Source organism: Podarcis erhardii, assembly GCF_964252035.2.
Source record: "Podarcis erhardii genome assembly, chromosome: 12".
Lineage (NCBI taxonomy): Eukaryota > Metazoa > Chordata > Lepidosauria > Squamata > Lacertidae > Podarcis > Podarcis erhardii.
This window is the reverse complement of record NC_138513.1, coordinates 23992309-24009448: the sequence shown is the minus strand read 5'-3', so window position 1 is coordinate 24009448 and position 17140 is coordinate 23992309. Positions and strand designations below refer to the sequence as shown.

The 17140-nt window shown below is 43.1% G+C and overlaps 1 protein-coding gene across 7 annotated transcripts in view; it reads right to left on the bottom strand.

Moving 5' to 3' along the window:
* DYNC1I1 (dynein cytoplasmic 1 intermediate chain 1) overlaps positions 1–17140 on the bottom strand; it is a 201890-nt gene that overhangs the window by 18546 nt on the left and 166204 nt on the right. For all 7 annotated transcript variants that reach the window (XM_081882077.1, XM_081882078.1, XM_081882073.1 and 4 more), the window contains 2 exons: positions 16511–16651; positions 4844–4969 (listed from right to left, as the gene is read on the bottom strand). In XM_081882077.1, coding sequence (XP_081738203.1) covers positions 4844–4969; positions 16511–16651 — 267 coding nt within the window. The remainder of the gene's footprint in view (positions 1–4843; positions 4970–16510; positions 16652–17140) is intronic.

Here is a 17140-nt window from a genome sequence, read left to right as displayed (position 1 = left end):
ATTCGGCGATGGCGCCAACCCGGAAGTCCTAGAATGTGCATTCTCTTCTAACAAGTATGTATTTGAATTATGTCATTAGGGCACATATATAGGATTCCACAAGAAATGAATGAGGCATTCGTTCTGCACCCCAACCCTGCTAAGCAACAAGTTGACAAACACCTTTGTTTCTGTTGCCACCTGTTCATCTCTCAGCCCTCACCCATCTTGGAAAAGAGGTACTTAGGTTGCAGTTGCCAGCAATCCAGGAGATGTGTTCCTCCATCTCCTCCAGGTCAGCTTGTAGATATGCAACCAGAAAATATATCCAGTCCACAAAGGAGAGATGGAATAGCTGAGACTGAAGGAAAGGGAAACAGTGATCCAACATAAATGGTTCTGGGTTTCCCTAGTGAAAGGAGAACGTGTGGACTGCCTCTCAGCAGAATTCATTCCACAAATCACCTAATCCAAGAAGGATATATTAAGTTGAGTGTATGATATAGACAATTTTAAATCACCTGACAGTCTTCCTCTTTGGTTTTTTTAGATTGGGATCATTGTCCATTCTGCTTCTAATGTGGGGGTGGAGGGAAGCCAAGAAATGGATGGCTAATCTGGAAGAGATGAACAAAATACAGTACTCCAAATATCTTGCTGTATGATATGTCAAAGAGACATATTTACAGCCTGTCTAGACTACAGACAATAGGCGAGAACAGACTATATTGTCAACGCAGGTATTTCTAGCGTCTGTCAAATCACTCAGAAACAGCACACGCACACACACACACACACACACACACACACACACACTATAATAAATAAATAAAACATGCTGTCCAGCCAGTGCCGCAGCAGAAATTTGAGTGTAATGACTTTAGACAGTTTAGCAATTATGGTAACGATACAGCAAGATGTTTCTGCAGTCATTTGCGAGCAAGAGCGACTCCCGCAAAAGCACAAGCCAGCCAAAAATGTGAGTCATGCGCAAGTAATTTTGCTATGGGCCATAAAAATCACTTTGTGTGAGTTAAAGCTAAATCTGTATGTGCTACATAATGTTTCCCTACTGTGGGGAGATGGAGATCCCAGTATCCTATCACAGATAATGACAAAAAACAAATTCCGTCTATAAAAGCTGATTGCTCCGCGAGTCACCCCTCGACTGTTCCAGGAATTGTAATGTAGACACTACGTTTTGTGCTGCATTCAGCAACAAAGAGGCACATTCCATCAAGCACACACCATACTGACATCAATTTAGTCAGATTTTAGTATTGGGGGGGGGGCGGTTCAGAACAGCCTTGCAACACACTATATCCAGCCTGCTAATTTCCATTACATCTACTCTTCACCCCTATAGGCTTCCACTGTTCCTTTCTAGCCCACCATTTCAGATTTTCTTGTATCAATACCCCATGTGCTCGTTTAGACAACTGTATCATGGGCTGATTCATTCTCTTGTCTACATGAAAGTTGACAAGATGAAAGATGCCCCTGAGAGCCGGTGTAACACAGTAAGCTAAGATAGTGAGTTGTAAGCCAGGAAGCCTTAGGACCAGTGGGGGTTTTTCGGCCGGAGAATGCCAGAGCACAGTTCCAGTACCTCTCAGGTGGGCACTGTGGCAGGCTGGCGCTCCCTTCACCTGCTTCTCGACTCTACATACTTTCCGAAAACGAAAGCCCAAGTCAATATGGAAGATGCCAAGCATGTTCGAATCTACACTTTTTTGTTTAGAGCTGTGACTCCACGCAGCTCCCAGCTGCGACGGGTCAAGCGATGGGGTGGGGCCAATTCATATTTCCTTTTCTTCAATCCATTTCCTATGTCGTGGTGGTGGGCTTATTTTGAAAACAAAACAAAAACATTTAAAGTACTAAAATACTAACAAAAACCAAAATAAGCCCCAGAGCTGCCTCTAACAGGGTGGTGACTCAGCCCTCCCAGAAGCTTGAAGTCGGAGGTGGGCTTTGAGCTTCCAGCTAGGCCTCTACAACAACAACAACAACAACAACAACAACAACAATAATTTATTATTTGTACCCTGCCCATCTGGCTGGGTTTCCCCAGCCTCTCTGGGCGGCTTCCAACAAAGATTAAAAATACATCAAAGTGTCACACATTAAAAACTTCCCTGAACAGGGCTGCCTTAAGATGTCTTCTAAATGTCAGGTAGTTGTTTATCTCCTTGACATCTGATGGGAGGGCGTTCCACAGGGCGGGGGCCACTACCGAGAAGGCCCTCTGCCTAGTTCCCTGTAGCTTTGCTTCTCGCAGTGAGGGAACTGCCAGAAGGCCCTGGACCTCAGTGTCTGGGCAGAACAATGGGGGTGGAGACGCTCCTTCAGGTATACTGGGCCGAGGCCGTTGAGGGCTTTAAAGGTCAACACCAACACTTTGAATTGTGCTTGGGAAATAGCTAGGGAAACAGCTCGTCATAGCTTTTAGCACTTTTGTGGGCAGTGAATGCAGCTGTTGTCAAACCGGTATCTGTTCAGAGCTGCCCTGAGTTGCTCAGTGACTTACTGTAACAACTTCGTGGTGAAGTTCTGCCACCTATTTTTCTTGGAAAAAAGCACGCCTTGGGACAAATCTTGTCCCTGCAATGAACTCAGTAGGTGGCCTTAGCAGTGGTGTCCAAACTTTTTGCAAAGAGGGCCAGATTTGATGAAGTGAAGGGCCGTGAGGGCCGTCCAAAGGGCCCACCAAAGTTGTTGACCTTTTTTAAGGATTTTACCCCGGGAAATAAACTGCCACAGGGGGTTAGATTAAACCAACTGGCAGGCCGAATTAGGCCCCTGAAGTGGACTTTGAAAATGCCTGCCTTAGGGAAACCCTTTCCTTCCAGTCTCAGCTTTCATAAGCAATAATGGCAGATGCTGACCTACCCTGCAGGGTTATAGTAATGAAGGATTGCTGAGAGAAAAATACATGAAAATGCTTTAATGTTCAGAAAGCACCAAGTGCTATGAAAGAAGTCCTTTTACAGATGGGTAGCCGTGTTGGTCTGCCATAGTCAAAACAAAATAAAAAAATTCCTTCCAGTAGCACCTTAAAGACCAACTAAGTTGCATGCACACGAAAGCTCATACCTAGAACTAACTTAGTTGGTCTTTAAGGTGCTACTGGAAGGAATTTTTTTATTTTGTAAAGAAATCCTTAGCAATGGAACCTGCCTGTACCAGTAACTTTTCAGTCTTCTATTTTAAAAGAACTGAAATCCTAGTAGCTGTAAATACAATAGTATTTATTAGCAGGGTGCTTTCTTTCTTTACAGTAAAAAAGGCAAGAGAGAGAAAATTAAATGGTAGTTTTTTTAACACGAGAGAGAAAATAAAATGGTATTTTTTTAACACAATTCCTTGGTCGTGTTCTGTCATATGTGCACAGGTGTGCTCAGATATCTACCCACAATGTAGATGCAAACCCACCACACTACCAATACTATGCAATAGCTCCTGACACCAAGGCCCCATTTTAAGCAATTCTATGAAACTAACCAGTCTAAAATTGGACCAATTGTCAAGATAATGAAAGCATAACAAAACAAAGCATCATCTCTGAAACAAAAATCTTCATCACAAGTAAAAGTAAACTTAAAGTAATGTAACTTCAGCATTAACCAATTAATTTACTGATAAAAATTAACAACCTACAGATTCCTTGTTGAGATGGCCACAGAAATTATCATGGTCTTTCTTGCCAGAAACTTGAGAAACTTATTTTCAAAGTGTTGGTACAAATTAGAGTGCACATTAATTGAACGAATGTGTGAACTTCCCTTTGGAGTGGGAGTTTATCGTGGGCAGAAATGGGAGATTGTGGCCAGCAGAGAGTTAAAAATTTGCCTTCTCCACTCTGATCAGTCCTGAGGCTGCCCAACTTCCTCCAAAGCCCCAATGTATATAATGAGTTTAAATTCTAGTCAATCCTATTCTGAAGGCTCAGAATAGGTAAGAATGCATTTATCAAAGAGCACCCAATATATAAAAGAATTAATTAGAATGTTAAGATGACTTGAAACAGCATTTACCATAAATTGCTTTCGGTGTCTGTCTCTTGGCATTTTGGTACAACTTACAGAGAGCCTGATCCAACACAGCTTGTTAAATAAGCTGCCATCATGATGATCAGCTGCTTGGTGAGTGAGGCACAAAATCCATACAGCTGTGCCTTCCAAACAGCCGATTAGCCTGAAAGATGCAACACTTGCTTGCATCCTTGATTCTCCATCCAGCTGGGGTTATACATGCAGGAGATGGATCAGGGTATAGATAAATTTTAACAAACCCACTGTACATGCATTTTCTTTTTATTATGATGATTAAGTTTTATTTTTATTTTCTCATTTTACAAGTCACATTTAGTGTATATTAAAACAACGCATAACCAGCCCCGGATTGCCACAATTGTGTCCATATGCATCATGAACTTTGCTGTTACTGTATTTTGCATTAAACATGGCTACTCCACACCCTTAGAAATCTGAATAAATAAACGACTAGACTAGCATTAGACACATTACTTGACCCTACTTCTGTAATAATGAAGCCATCAGTACAGAAGATTAACATTACCATGTGGACATCTCTCAGAATTCAATTCATTACTCATAAAAGTGGATGGGGTAGACTTTTTTTAAAAAGTCATATATAAAATTTAAAATGTGTGGTTAAAGTATCCATGAATTGAAACCCATGGCAAAACTCCCTGATTTGAAAGTGGCTGGATTGCAGCTTGAATCAACACATTGTGCCAATGAAATGGGTAAGTGTTTCGTACTCCAGTGTGAAATGTTTATTTACAAAGCTGCAAGAAAAATGGCAAGAATGCAGAGCATCTATGAAGAAAGACAAGTACCTCTCCAACATCATAGATCCAGATCCTTCCTTCGGAGTCCCCAACGGCCACTTCTTTCCCAGCTTGGCCCCAACGAACGCGATTGAGGGCAGAAGCTCCTTCGATGGTCACGCTCGCCGTTGGAACCTATCAAAGACAGAATTCCCATGTGGATGTTGGCAAAGCCACTGCTTTGCAAATGAAAGACAATGAAATAAAATATCCATTGTTATTCACTCATGTGGTGTAGTAAGGGAGGAGCAGAAGAGAAAATGAAATGATGAGGTTTAAGACAGGCAAAACATAAAGGGGCAACAAGTGACACACAACTTTGTTTGGCTCTGGGACATGCTAAAACCACTGCAGCTTTATTTTTTTATTTCTCTCTCTCTTTCAATTTGGCCTAACAGAAGATCAAAAGATGATGGATGACTCAGCTGAGTGGCAAGGATTAATGAGCTCAAATGTGGTATGGAGCATAAACTGAAAGCTGAAAGGAGATTGAAGGGATTTCATGTAAACATTTTACTGACCTAGAGCAATTAGTTTAGCCGAGACAGGATGGGGTCAGAAACGAAAGGAAGATGGGCTAAAAAAATGACATTCGAAATCCTTTTGCTATTCATTTTCCTTTGCATCTCTTGCAGAGACGCTAAGCCCTTGTTACCCAGAGGAAGTGTTTTATGCCCTGCTATAACTAAGCTGGTCTGATCCTGAGCGCTGCTTTTGTTGAAAAACTATGCAGGCAACACCAGCGGCGTAGCGTGGGTTGTCAGCACCCGGGGCAAAGCAAGTAATTTGCGCCCCCTAACCTGGGGCAAGGCAAGTAATTTGTGCCCCCTAACCCGTGGATTTGCGCCCCCTAACCCTAACCCCCAGATGTTGCACCCGGTGCGGCCGGCCCCCCCTGCACCCCCCACGCTACGCCACTGGGCAACACACAGAAAACTCTTGGGGAGAAATGCAGGGAATAACTACAATGTAGCTTCTCTTGGGGGACCAGGGCATAGTCTAAAGCATAGGGGGGGCAACCTGAGGCTCTGCAGATGTTGCTGGGAGTGCAGTAGTCTACACAGGCTGGGGTTGATGGGAGTTGGAATGCAATGAGATCTGGAAGGCCACAGGTTGGCCACCACTGGTCACTAAAGCCTAGAATCATAGAATCATAGAATCATAGAGTTGGAAGAGACCACAAGGGCCATCGAGTCCAACCCCCTGCCAAGCAGGAAACGCCATCAGAGTACTCCTGACATATGGTCGTCAAGCCTCTGCTTAAAGACCTCCAAAGAAAGAGACTCCACCACACTCCTTGGCAGCAAATTCCACTGTCGAACAGCTCTCACTGTCAGGAAGTTCCTCCTAATGTTTAGGTGGAATCTTTTTTCTTGTAGTTTGGAACCATTGCTCCGTGTCCGCTTCTCTGGAGCAGCAGAAAACAACCTTTCTCCCTCCTCTATGTGACATCCTTTTATATATTTGAACATGGCTATCATATCACCCCTTAACCTCCTCTTCTCCAGGCTAAACATGCCCAGCTCCCTTAGCCGTTCCTCATAAGGCATCGTTTCCAGGCCTTTGACCATTTTGGTTGCCCTCCTCTGGACACGTTCCATTTTGTCAGTGTCCTTCTTGAACTGTGGTGCCCAGAACTGGACACAGTACTCCAGGTGAGGTCTGACCAGAGCAGAATACAGTGGCACTATTACTTCCCTTGATCTAGATGCAATACTCCTATTGATGCATCCCAGAATTGCATTGGCTTTTTTAGCTGCCGCGTCACACTGTTGGCTCATGTCAAGTTTGTGGTCAACCAAGACTCCTAGATCCTTTTCACATGTACTGCTCTCAAGCCAGGTGTCACCCATCTTGTCACCCATCTTGCCTGAATGGACGGAACTGCTTATGAGCTCCTGTGGACACTTGCCTCAAATTCCATGAATAAATGTAATAAACCCATTGTTTCCTATGTGCTCCAGTGATCAGGGTGCTCAATACAAATATCGTACACTAGAGAAAGAGTGATGTGAATTTCAACCACAGCCTGGACTAGTTGTGGAGCAAAGGTTACTAAGGTCACCACCTCCAATTCACTGCTGGAGGGGCCAATACCAGTGGGAGTCACCACAAGGAGACACTACAAGGACTCTGGTGTCTCCCCTTCTGGGATGCCACTGGTGGCCAAGAATCAAACCCACATGAAAGTGGGAGAGATGGTGGAAGGCAGGGAAGTGAAGATCTCCCGAGGTGAGATACTGGGAGAGGAAAGGAAATATCCCAGTTGTGGGCCACTACTTTGGATAGAGAGAAGGTTCTGTATGTGTGTACTGCCTTTCTATTTCAGACACACTGCTGATTTTCTTTTCTGTTTCTGCTGTTGCTGTTTTGAGTATGCTCTGGTAACCTCTGGGTTGGATTACCGCAACACGTGATATGTGGGACTGCCTCTGAAGATGGTTCAGAAACTTCAGCTGGTGCAGGATTCAGAGGCCAGGTTGTTCACCGGGGACTAGACAATTGAAGCATATCACACGGATCCGGATACAGTGGTACCTCGGGTTAAGAACTTAATTCGTTCCGGAGGTCCGTTCTTAACCTGAAACTGTTCTTAACCTGAGGTACCACTTTAGCTAATGGGGCCTCCCGATTTCTGTTCTCATCCTGAATCAAAGTTCTTAACCTGAGGTACTATTTCTGGGTTAGCGGAGTCTGTAACCTGGGTAACCTGAAGCGTCTGTAACCTGAGGTACCACTGTACAACTGCACTACTGCACTGGCTGCCAATGAGTTTTTGGGCCTAAATCAAAGTGCTGGTTTTGACCTATAAAGCTTAAAACGACTCAGAACCACAATACCTCAAGGCCTGCCTCTCCCCATATGAACCGACCCAGATCCTGTGATCATTATCTGAGGCCCTTCTTCATGTGCCTCCTCCGCAAAAGGCCTGGAGGGCAGCAACACAAAAACAGGCATTTTCTGCAGTGGCTCCCCATTTGTGGAATGCTCTCCCCAGAGAAACTTGCCTGATGCCTTCATTCCTATCTTTAGGCACCAGGCAAAAACATTTCTCTTCTCCCAGGCCTTTGGCTAATTAAGCAATCTATGGCCTTTCAAACTGGGTGGGTGAGGGGTTATTGGTTTTGTTTGTTACTATGTTATTGCAAACCATCCTGTGATCCTAGGATGAAAGACAGTATAGAAATCAACAACAACAGTAATCTATTTCTTATTATTATACTTGTATTTACAGAACTGTTTTGATTTTTACATTGTATATTATGTAATACATTGACATTTGTGTTTTATGCTGCAAACCACCTCATGGTCCTTTGAAGGAAAGTATATAAATTTAATAAATAATTTTTTTTCACTAAGCGCAATCTGTGAGATTTCATCCCAACCTGTTCTTAAGAAGCTTTTCGGAAAATCACATGAAGCTTACTTCTAAGTAAATGTAGTTAGGGAAACAATGTTAATAAGAGCATATGAGTCTATCAGGAACAATTAATCCAAATACAGATAGGTAGCCGTGTTGGTCTGCCATAGTCAAAACAAAACAAATTCCTTCCAGTAGCACCTTAAAGACCAACTAAGTCAGTTCTTGGTATGAGCTTTCGTGTGCATGCACACTTCTTCAGATATTCTTCAGGTATCTGAAGAAGTGTGCATGCACACGAAAGCTCATACCAAGAACTGACTTAGTTGGTCTTTAAGGTGCTACTGGAAGGAATTTGTTTTGTTTTAATTAATCCAAAGTATTTTAATCTCTTCAGTCCTACCCCCTCCCAAATGCTTACCATTTAAATTAGAAACGTTTGTATAATTATGAAACAATTTTAATTCTATATTCATTTCTTCATAAAACACTAAAAGCCTTTGTGTTTTGACAAAGCATTTGTAATTAAAATGTGTAGGGAGGGGAAGCAACCTACATGTAACAATATGTATTAAATGACAGATTTTATCTACGTATATTTGATGTGCTTTAAAAGGAGAGGAAGAATTACGCAGTAACCAAACAGACATTAAAGCTGCTGTCCTATACAGTTACTTGGGAGTAAGCCCCATTGCACATAGGGGAGCTTACTACCAGGTTTTCTGTATGAGTAATCATACGTAGGGTTGGACTGTTAATTTTAATAGGTTTTATTCCTTATTGAGAAAAAGTGATGGGTAAAAATATGCATATTTAGTTAATTTAAAATATATAATCATTCTAGTTCAGGTAGACTAGAAGCAATTTTCAAATATCTTGGATAGGCCCCCCAAGAATTCTTGTTTTCTTCTTCTATGTGTTACAGCTCCAAGTCTGAAAGAAATGTATAACTGATGAATGCTGAAATATGGAAGCGTTGCATTTGTTCTCCTCTGCCGCTTGCATTATTGCATCCATTCGAGGATATAAATCAAACATGGCAAGCTTTTCCTTTGTTAAAGCCAGGAAGCTACGCTGAACCAAATGCAATCCTTTTATATAGTTCACTCCATAGTCCAGCAGTTAGGCTTTAAAAGAGCTATAATCGATGGTGTCATTACCTACCTAACATGTCAATAAAAAACAACAGTCAGAAAAACGTTTCTCTAAATCAGATAAACGTGTTTGTTAGAGATTTGCATTAACCTCAGAGATGAAAAAGAATCATACAAGAAAAAAGGATGGCTAAATATTTCTAAAACTTTCTCATACTATCCCATAGATTTATCGTTGATGGCACTTGCACGATAAATGCAAGTTTTGATCCAAATCATTGACTGACGCTATTTCTGCAAGTTGGAGCTGTGTTGTGTTGTGTTGTGTTTTGTGTTGTGTGTGTGACAGAGAGAGAGAGAGAGAGAGAGAGAGAGAGAAGAGGACAGAGAATGCACTACTTCCTGAATCTATAACCAACCTTAGGGTGACCCACTAGATATGTGCCCTTATACCTGCTAGGAACATTTTTATTTATTTACTTAGCTTTGAAAATTCCCTTTGCTGTCATAAATGGGCCTTTGTTTCCAAACTTGCCAAAAGGAAAAGGCAGCTTTTGTGATACTCTTTTTTTTAAAAAAAAAAAAAAAGAACCAAAGCAAAAATGGATGCACATCAACATTTTTTGAAAGTTAAGATAAATTTCGCCTACCCAATTATTTCCATAAAACAAGTTTATGAAATAGTGACTAAAACCCTGTTCCTAAATATTTCACTGGGGTGACCAGAACCCCGTAGCTGGTTTCATGCAATAGTTTTTTGGGTGTGTCACCCTAAAATTTCAAACAGTGTCCCAAGGGAGAACTCCCCAACCCTGTCACTGCTTGGAGCTGGGCAGGTGGTGAAGATCATCATTTCAGCAAGGTCTTGCAGAGCCTTACCTGTAATGTGTTTTTACGCTCTTGTTCCCTTTTTCATTTTTGTGACTATTTACTGATAGTTTTTGTTGCATCTTAATAGAATGCAAAATCTGGATTGTAAACTCCCTTGGGGATTTCATAAAAAGGTGGGCTATAAATCTGGAAAATAAATAACATTATGAATACAGGAGGCAGCTCAGTACACTGACTGGCAACAGAGATTCCTTCTCCGAGCCCTAACTGCAGGGGCCAGGAACTGGACCAGGGATCTTCTGCATCCAGAGCACTGTGCTGTGGCCTGTACCATATTCCCTTTACCATGATTAGTCACATTCTGAATGCAAGAAGCAACTCCCTCTGGGAGCTTAGCTCACTGGGCCTGCCAATTTGATGATTATATTTGGGGCAGTCAGTCAGATTTGTGGGCTGGCACCTTGGCTGTAATCTGCAAGGCCATCCCTTACCCAGCACACCTGTAAAGAGTCGCTGTGCATTTTCCTATTGCTAACACTGACAAGTCAGTGATGGCATAGCATTTGGCCGCTGACCTGCTAAACAGCCTGAACACATTGGGTAAAATGCAAGTTCATTCTAAAACATTTAGCAGTCCTGCAGAAGCCTGCCAAACTGTTGTCTCAATTCGGAGCCCACATTCTAGACCCAGTCTTTTCAGCAAAACAACTTCTGTGGGTTTAGGATAGCAACCTAAATCAGATTTAAGCACTTCCGTTCAAACTGGATCATGGAGAAGAGGCTAACGTTTCAAGACTTTTTATTTTTGCAAACAGCTAATTTCATTCTAATCTAGTAACGAACCAATCCGATAGTTCAGTTAGGTCTTAAGAAAAATGGGTTACGATTCAAATGAAAGCACTTATTCCTTTGCCCTCAACAGGAGTCATTTAAGCAAATGCTTATCAGTGCCACTGAAATCAAAAGGCTTAACTTGGGCTGGACTGCGTGGCTCGATACTTCTGGAGAAACAAAATCATCACCATTAGTATTCTTTATTAAAGTTCTGAATTGCCAGGCAAAGGATCAAAAGAACCATCGCTTTCAGTTGCTAAAGAGTTTTCTTCTTGGCTGATACGGTGGGTCTCTGATTGCTTTTTCCTGGCTTGGTGCTGAATTTATTCCTGCTGATGTCCAGAGGAAGGGGGAATGGAAAGTTTATCTGCCTAGCACAGATTTAAAGGTCCAAATTAAACAAATAAGAGCAAAGTGAATCCTGCTCGCAGCCCCACATGCTTTAACAGCATTGATCACAGTGCAATTTCCATGTCAATAACAACAGGGAAGATTTGCAACAGCCTTGATGGGGGGGGGGGGGATAAAGTATTTTCCAGCCTGCTTTTTGAGAAAATGGACTTTTCTCTTAACAGTCTTATGGCATTGATAGTAAGGGCTCTTAATGGTAACACCTGTAGGGATCTGCTCCTCTTTGCTCCTTCCCCCAAAAGAAAAAGCTGGAGAGAAAAGCCCTCCCTATACACCCTCCTTCAGCTGCTGGCTTTATAATTAAGGCGGCTCTGCAGCTTCCTGCTCGGAACACTTCAAAAGACCTCGAGTCTCCACTTGACAATCCAGTTTTCAGTATTCGTCCCTCCTTACCTGTCTAAGGTGATTTACGGCAAGGAGCAGTAAAACTGTGCATTTTCTTTTGACTGAAATGTATATTAAGGCCATACGAAAGAAGGAATTAACAACACGCACAAAAGTAGAAGAAAATATTGGCAGTTATTACTTTTGCCTTGGTAACTTCGTTGGTTTCTTGACTACAGCCCCGATCCACGAGTATATAAATCCACTACCTTCTTTAGTCTTTTACATACAACTGATGAATTAAGCTCTGTCTCGCCTTAAAAGCTCCTGCCTGAAGCCTCTGTGGCGCCAGAGCACTTTCTGGATTTTCTGCTCTTGCAGACTAACGTAGCTATTTTTCTGCAATTAGGAAACTCAAAATTTATTATCACGATTATTCGTTTCTATAGTGTTTTAAGCTCACAAACCGCTTTACAAGTCTTGTTTCTTTCATCCGCACTGCCTTATTGTTATCTTATAATTCTGATAGGATTTGATCTGCACGTTTGCTGGACAGCATTCTACAAAATATATTTGCAGCTTGCATGATGCAATGGTTTTTCGGGGGGGGGGCATGTTCCATTCTCAGTGGTGGCATTTAGAACGTTCAATCACAAGACCGTTCTCGCAGGGCGGGGGTGGGGGGAAGGATTACAAAGGAAAAGTTCAAGGGACAATTTCTGTAAAATCTGAATTAGGCGCAGTTATTTCACAACTGGAAATTAGGCAAAACTGCAGGCTGCTTGAATTCATACAAAAATGGCATGAGACAAAATTGTAAGAGAACAAAAAAAAAAAGCAGCAGCAGCTATGGTAAAAGATATTGATTTTCATGTACAGAATATATTTTCTCACAAAGCTTTCTGACTTCAACGTTTCACTGATGCTAAACAGGGCAACAGAGTTTTCTCTGTATGGTTCCTATTTTTAAATTTCTCCCCAATACTGGTATGGAAATCTTATGTTTGAAGGCTTTAATTGCATGTGAAGCTTTGCAATTGTGTGTGTTTGGGCCAGGAGCAGAATATATATCCTGCAGGGAAGAATGAATGGTGGCAGGAGGGGGAAAGAGAGACAGAATTTATTTATTTATTTAGTAAATTGATAGCCCACTTCTCAGTTTAAAAAGAGCATTTTCACAGCAGACTACAATAAAGCACGCAAAGAAACCCTGTTTATAAAATGATATTATACTAATATTATACAAATAAAACCAACAAACAATAATTAAAAACCATACCAATTTGATTAAACAAAATTGCATTGTGACCAAAAACATTATGATTGACATACCTGATATATGTGCTATTGACCAGAATATCTCAAAAATATTTTCTGTAATATTCTGGGCAGAATGTCAGCTTCAAAATAAAGGCAATATGGACACACCTTAAAATGACAAAATATCTGCCACATCTCCTAGCATCTGCAGGCAGATAGGCTAGGAAAATACTGACTTAGACCTGATCTATGCAATCAGGACAAAAAGGAGCAGAATGGGTTGTATCACTTCAGTCTGGCGGATGCTGGTTGGTTTTATTATTGTTGTTGTTGTTCCCCATCTGTGACAATTCCCTTCAATTAAAAAGCTAGCACATCAAGGAGGAGAACTGTCTGCTCCCTGTGTGCTGGTATTGCACTCTGCAGGTAGCTTTTGATGCTGTTGTTTTACATACTGGAGCATTGAATAAACGTTTATTCTATGTCCGTTCTACTACCTTACAAACTCCTTTCTTTCTCCTTCTGATGAGTTGGTAATTCAGGCCCTTACAAGACAACAGTTTGGGGGAGGCAAATTATAAATGTATCAAAGAAACCTAGTGCACTCTGAAAGTGTTTTACGAACTCCATTCAAATTAGGAAACTCAAAAACGGTAAAACACTCAACAACGCCCCCCCCAAAAAAACCCCCAGCAAGAAAGACTTAATAAAATCACTCAGAAATATATCCAAGAGTTTAATGCAGCTGCTTCTTAATTCATAATCTTCTTTTATCAGTACTTACTTTCACAAATTTGTTTGTATTATATATTTTAATGATGTTTATTATTCACTTATGCAGTTTTATCTCATCTTTCCTCCAAGGATCTGAGGGCAGCCTATATTGTTCTTCCCTGGCTGTCCTTTTATTCTCCCAACAGTCCTGCAAGGCAGCAAGTGTGACTGGCCCATGGCTTCTGGGCAAGGATTTGAATCCAGACCTTTCTGGTTCTAGCCACTACAGGGCCCCAGTCAAAGAAGGATGATCCAGCCCTTGTTACTGTACCTCCTCAGTAACGCTGCAGACTTAAGACACATTCATCAAATTTCAGGGTCAGTTATCTTCTAAATGAAGCACCACACTTATCTGGGAGTAAGTCCCACTGAACTCAGGGGGACCTATTTTCAAGTAAACGATCAATAAGATCAGGCTGTATGTGTGCTTAGGACTATAGCAACATACCCCAAATGTTTGCATAGGTGTTTGTGCAGAAGGAGGTATTGCTAATTTCAATAGAGCTTAATCTAAAGTCAGTGTACTAAGATTTAATGGCCTTAAAGCCCAATCTTATGCAAGTTTAGCCAGAAGTTAAGTCCCATGGAATTCAATGGGGCTTACTCCCAGGTAAATATGGAAGAGGCAGCAGGTGGCTGTCCAGCCAACATCTCTTTGAGGCAGTCTGTTCCGCTGACAAACAGGTCTTGCCTTTAGCAATTTCCTCCTAAATTCTCACCGAAATCTGCTTCCCTGCAGGTTCCAAGGGCTTGCGGGACAGCTGTAACCTGCCCCCCTCAGGCCTTGTACGCACCATACATTTTACAGCAGCACATGTCTCTCCCCCCCCCCCATTTTAAGAACTGTAGTTTACAACTCCCTGCACCCACACAAACTACATGTCCCAGTACTCTTGGCTGAGCTGGCAGAAGTGTTTGAAATGTATGCTGCATATGCAGTCCTAGAGAAAAAAAGACATTCACAAAAGGAGAAATAATGAAGAGCTGCTTTGCCTACTCTGGCAAGCCAGGAAGAAGGCTGGACCTGCAACTCAGGACAGATTTATTAATTATTATTTATTCCACACCACACATTTAAAGCACATTCCACACTTGTTGAAAGCATGAGATTTCGAATAATTCTGGGAACTGTAGTTCTTCCAGAGCCAAGCGCCTTGGACAAACTACAGTTCCCAGGATTATTTGATGTAAGTCAGGTGCTTAAAATGGGCACTGAATGTGCTTTAAATGTAAGGTGCAGATCTGTGGCTAGGCTTCCCTTTTTGTCCTTCTTGGCAACGTGAGAAAGAGCAACTTGTGCAACTCCTCTGCAGCATGCGGTACAGAGTTTCAGAGGCATGTGAAACCTCCAAAACCTGCCTCCACTGGGACAGGAGGTGGGGGAGGGGGAGATGCTCTAAATTCCTCATGGGGCATGCAGAAGAAAAAATAATTAAACGGGGGGGGGGGGAGCAGAAGTGCAGGTGAACAAAAGCAGCCCCGACACACCCACTCTTTTTGAAAACGTGAATCAACTCTGCACAAGAGAAGGAAGGAATCTGTGCCATGTCTTTAATCTGGGGCAGAAGGCTTTGGGATGAATGTGCTAAGATGCCACGCTTGATTTACAGCCCCTGGGCAAAGACACAGCCTCCCCCACCTTCCTTACAGGGCTTAGCTTAATGTTAGGGTGGTGCCAGCGATGAACTAAGACAATAGGGATCACAAATTAACAACAACAATACTTTTTGCACAAAGCAAGTTACAAGCTTGTCTCTTGCTTGAATGTAAGAGCATAAGAGGAGCCTGGATCAGGCCATTGGTCCATCTAGTCTAGCATCCTGTCCTCCCAGTGGCTGACTAGGTGCTTGCGGGAAACCCTCAAGCAGCAGAAGAGCACTCTCCTCCTTGAGATCTCTGTAGCAACTGGTTTTCAGAAGTATTACTGCCTCCAACCGCCTTCTCAGACATGGCCAAACTCGGCCCTCCAGATGTTTTGGGACTACAACTCCCATCATCCCTGACCACTGGTCCTGTTAGCTAGGGATGATGGGAGTTGTAGTCCCAAAACATCTGGAGGGCCAGGTTTGGTCATGCCTGCTCAGTGTCTATGTTCATCCCACCAGAGAGGTGTGTCCCCCCATAGTAACATTCTGGTGTGTTTCATATTCCCCTAGAGTTGCTGCCAAGAAAGAGTATGAGTGAAGGATGGTGCTTACAGGGTATGCCTGCGGCCTGCCGGATGTTGCTAGCCTGAGCACCGGCCATGCTAGCTGGGTTGACAGAAGCTAGAGTCCAACAACCAAAGAAGGGCAGCGCCTTGTCTCCCACTGGGTGGATCAAGAAGCTGACAAAGAGGCAGAAGTTGGAAGGTGCAAGCGGGTGGGAGGATCCTGGGTGTAACCACACCCCACCAATTTAAAGCACACCCGAAGAAGCCTGGGAACTGCAGTATTCCCTGCACAGCACGCTACAATTCCCAGCATCCTGAAACTGCAGTTCCCGGGGATTCTTGAGGGGAAGTCGTGTGCTTTAAATCTATGCTGGGGACTTGCCCTTTGTCTCTGGGCAAAGGAGCAGGCAGGTCTGGTGGCACCCAGAAAAGGACCCTTGGAAACTGATGAAATTAGCAAGCACCGAATTTGTGGTGGGAGCCTGTTTCTAATGAAGGCGGTTTCTTCTCTTTCCCTCCCAATTTGAAAAGAAGGGATAAGATGAAATAATAATAATAATAATAATAATAATAATAATAATGGCAACCCAGCAGAAAATGTCAGCTCCCAGGCCCCGATCCTTCTCCCTCCTCACCTCTGTGTCATTATTCAGGTTCCAGAGATCCAAGCGGCCCATCCCATCCACGCAGGCAAAGAGCGCGGGATGCACTGGTGACCACATGACATCGTAGACATAGTCGGCATTGTCTTCAAAGGAGTAGAGCGGCTTGTTGTGCTGGAAGGGAGAGAGAAGCAGAGGGGAAGCATGAAGACTTCGTGGCGCTACTGCTGCCTCGGGCTGTCTGGCGAGTCTAATTAAAAACTTTGCACATTCAACCAAGTGTCATAAAACTTCCCGCAGATGAAAGGTCCCGGGACGGAGAAGGTGGGGCTGCTGCTGCTGCTGCTGCGCTCTAATGGGGGGGGGGGGGCGACCACTGTCCAGTGAGTAGGATTGCCAAGTGGGGGTGATCGTGTAGATGCGGGGGGGGGGGACGTGCGGGGGAGGAGGCGGATGGAAGGAAGGAAGGAAGGGAGAGTTTGGATTTCGGCGAGGAGAGAGAAGGGATTGCGCAAGACATTCCACGCGCAGGTAAAAGGGAGCTCGCAAGCGGCCCATTCAAGGGGAGGGAGGGAGATGCTGCCTGTTGCTCGCGCCAAGGCATCGCCTACGTAAGCTGCTGCCCTGATAAGGGATCGGGAGATTCCCGGGGAGGAATGGCAA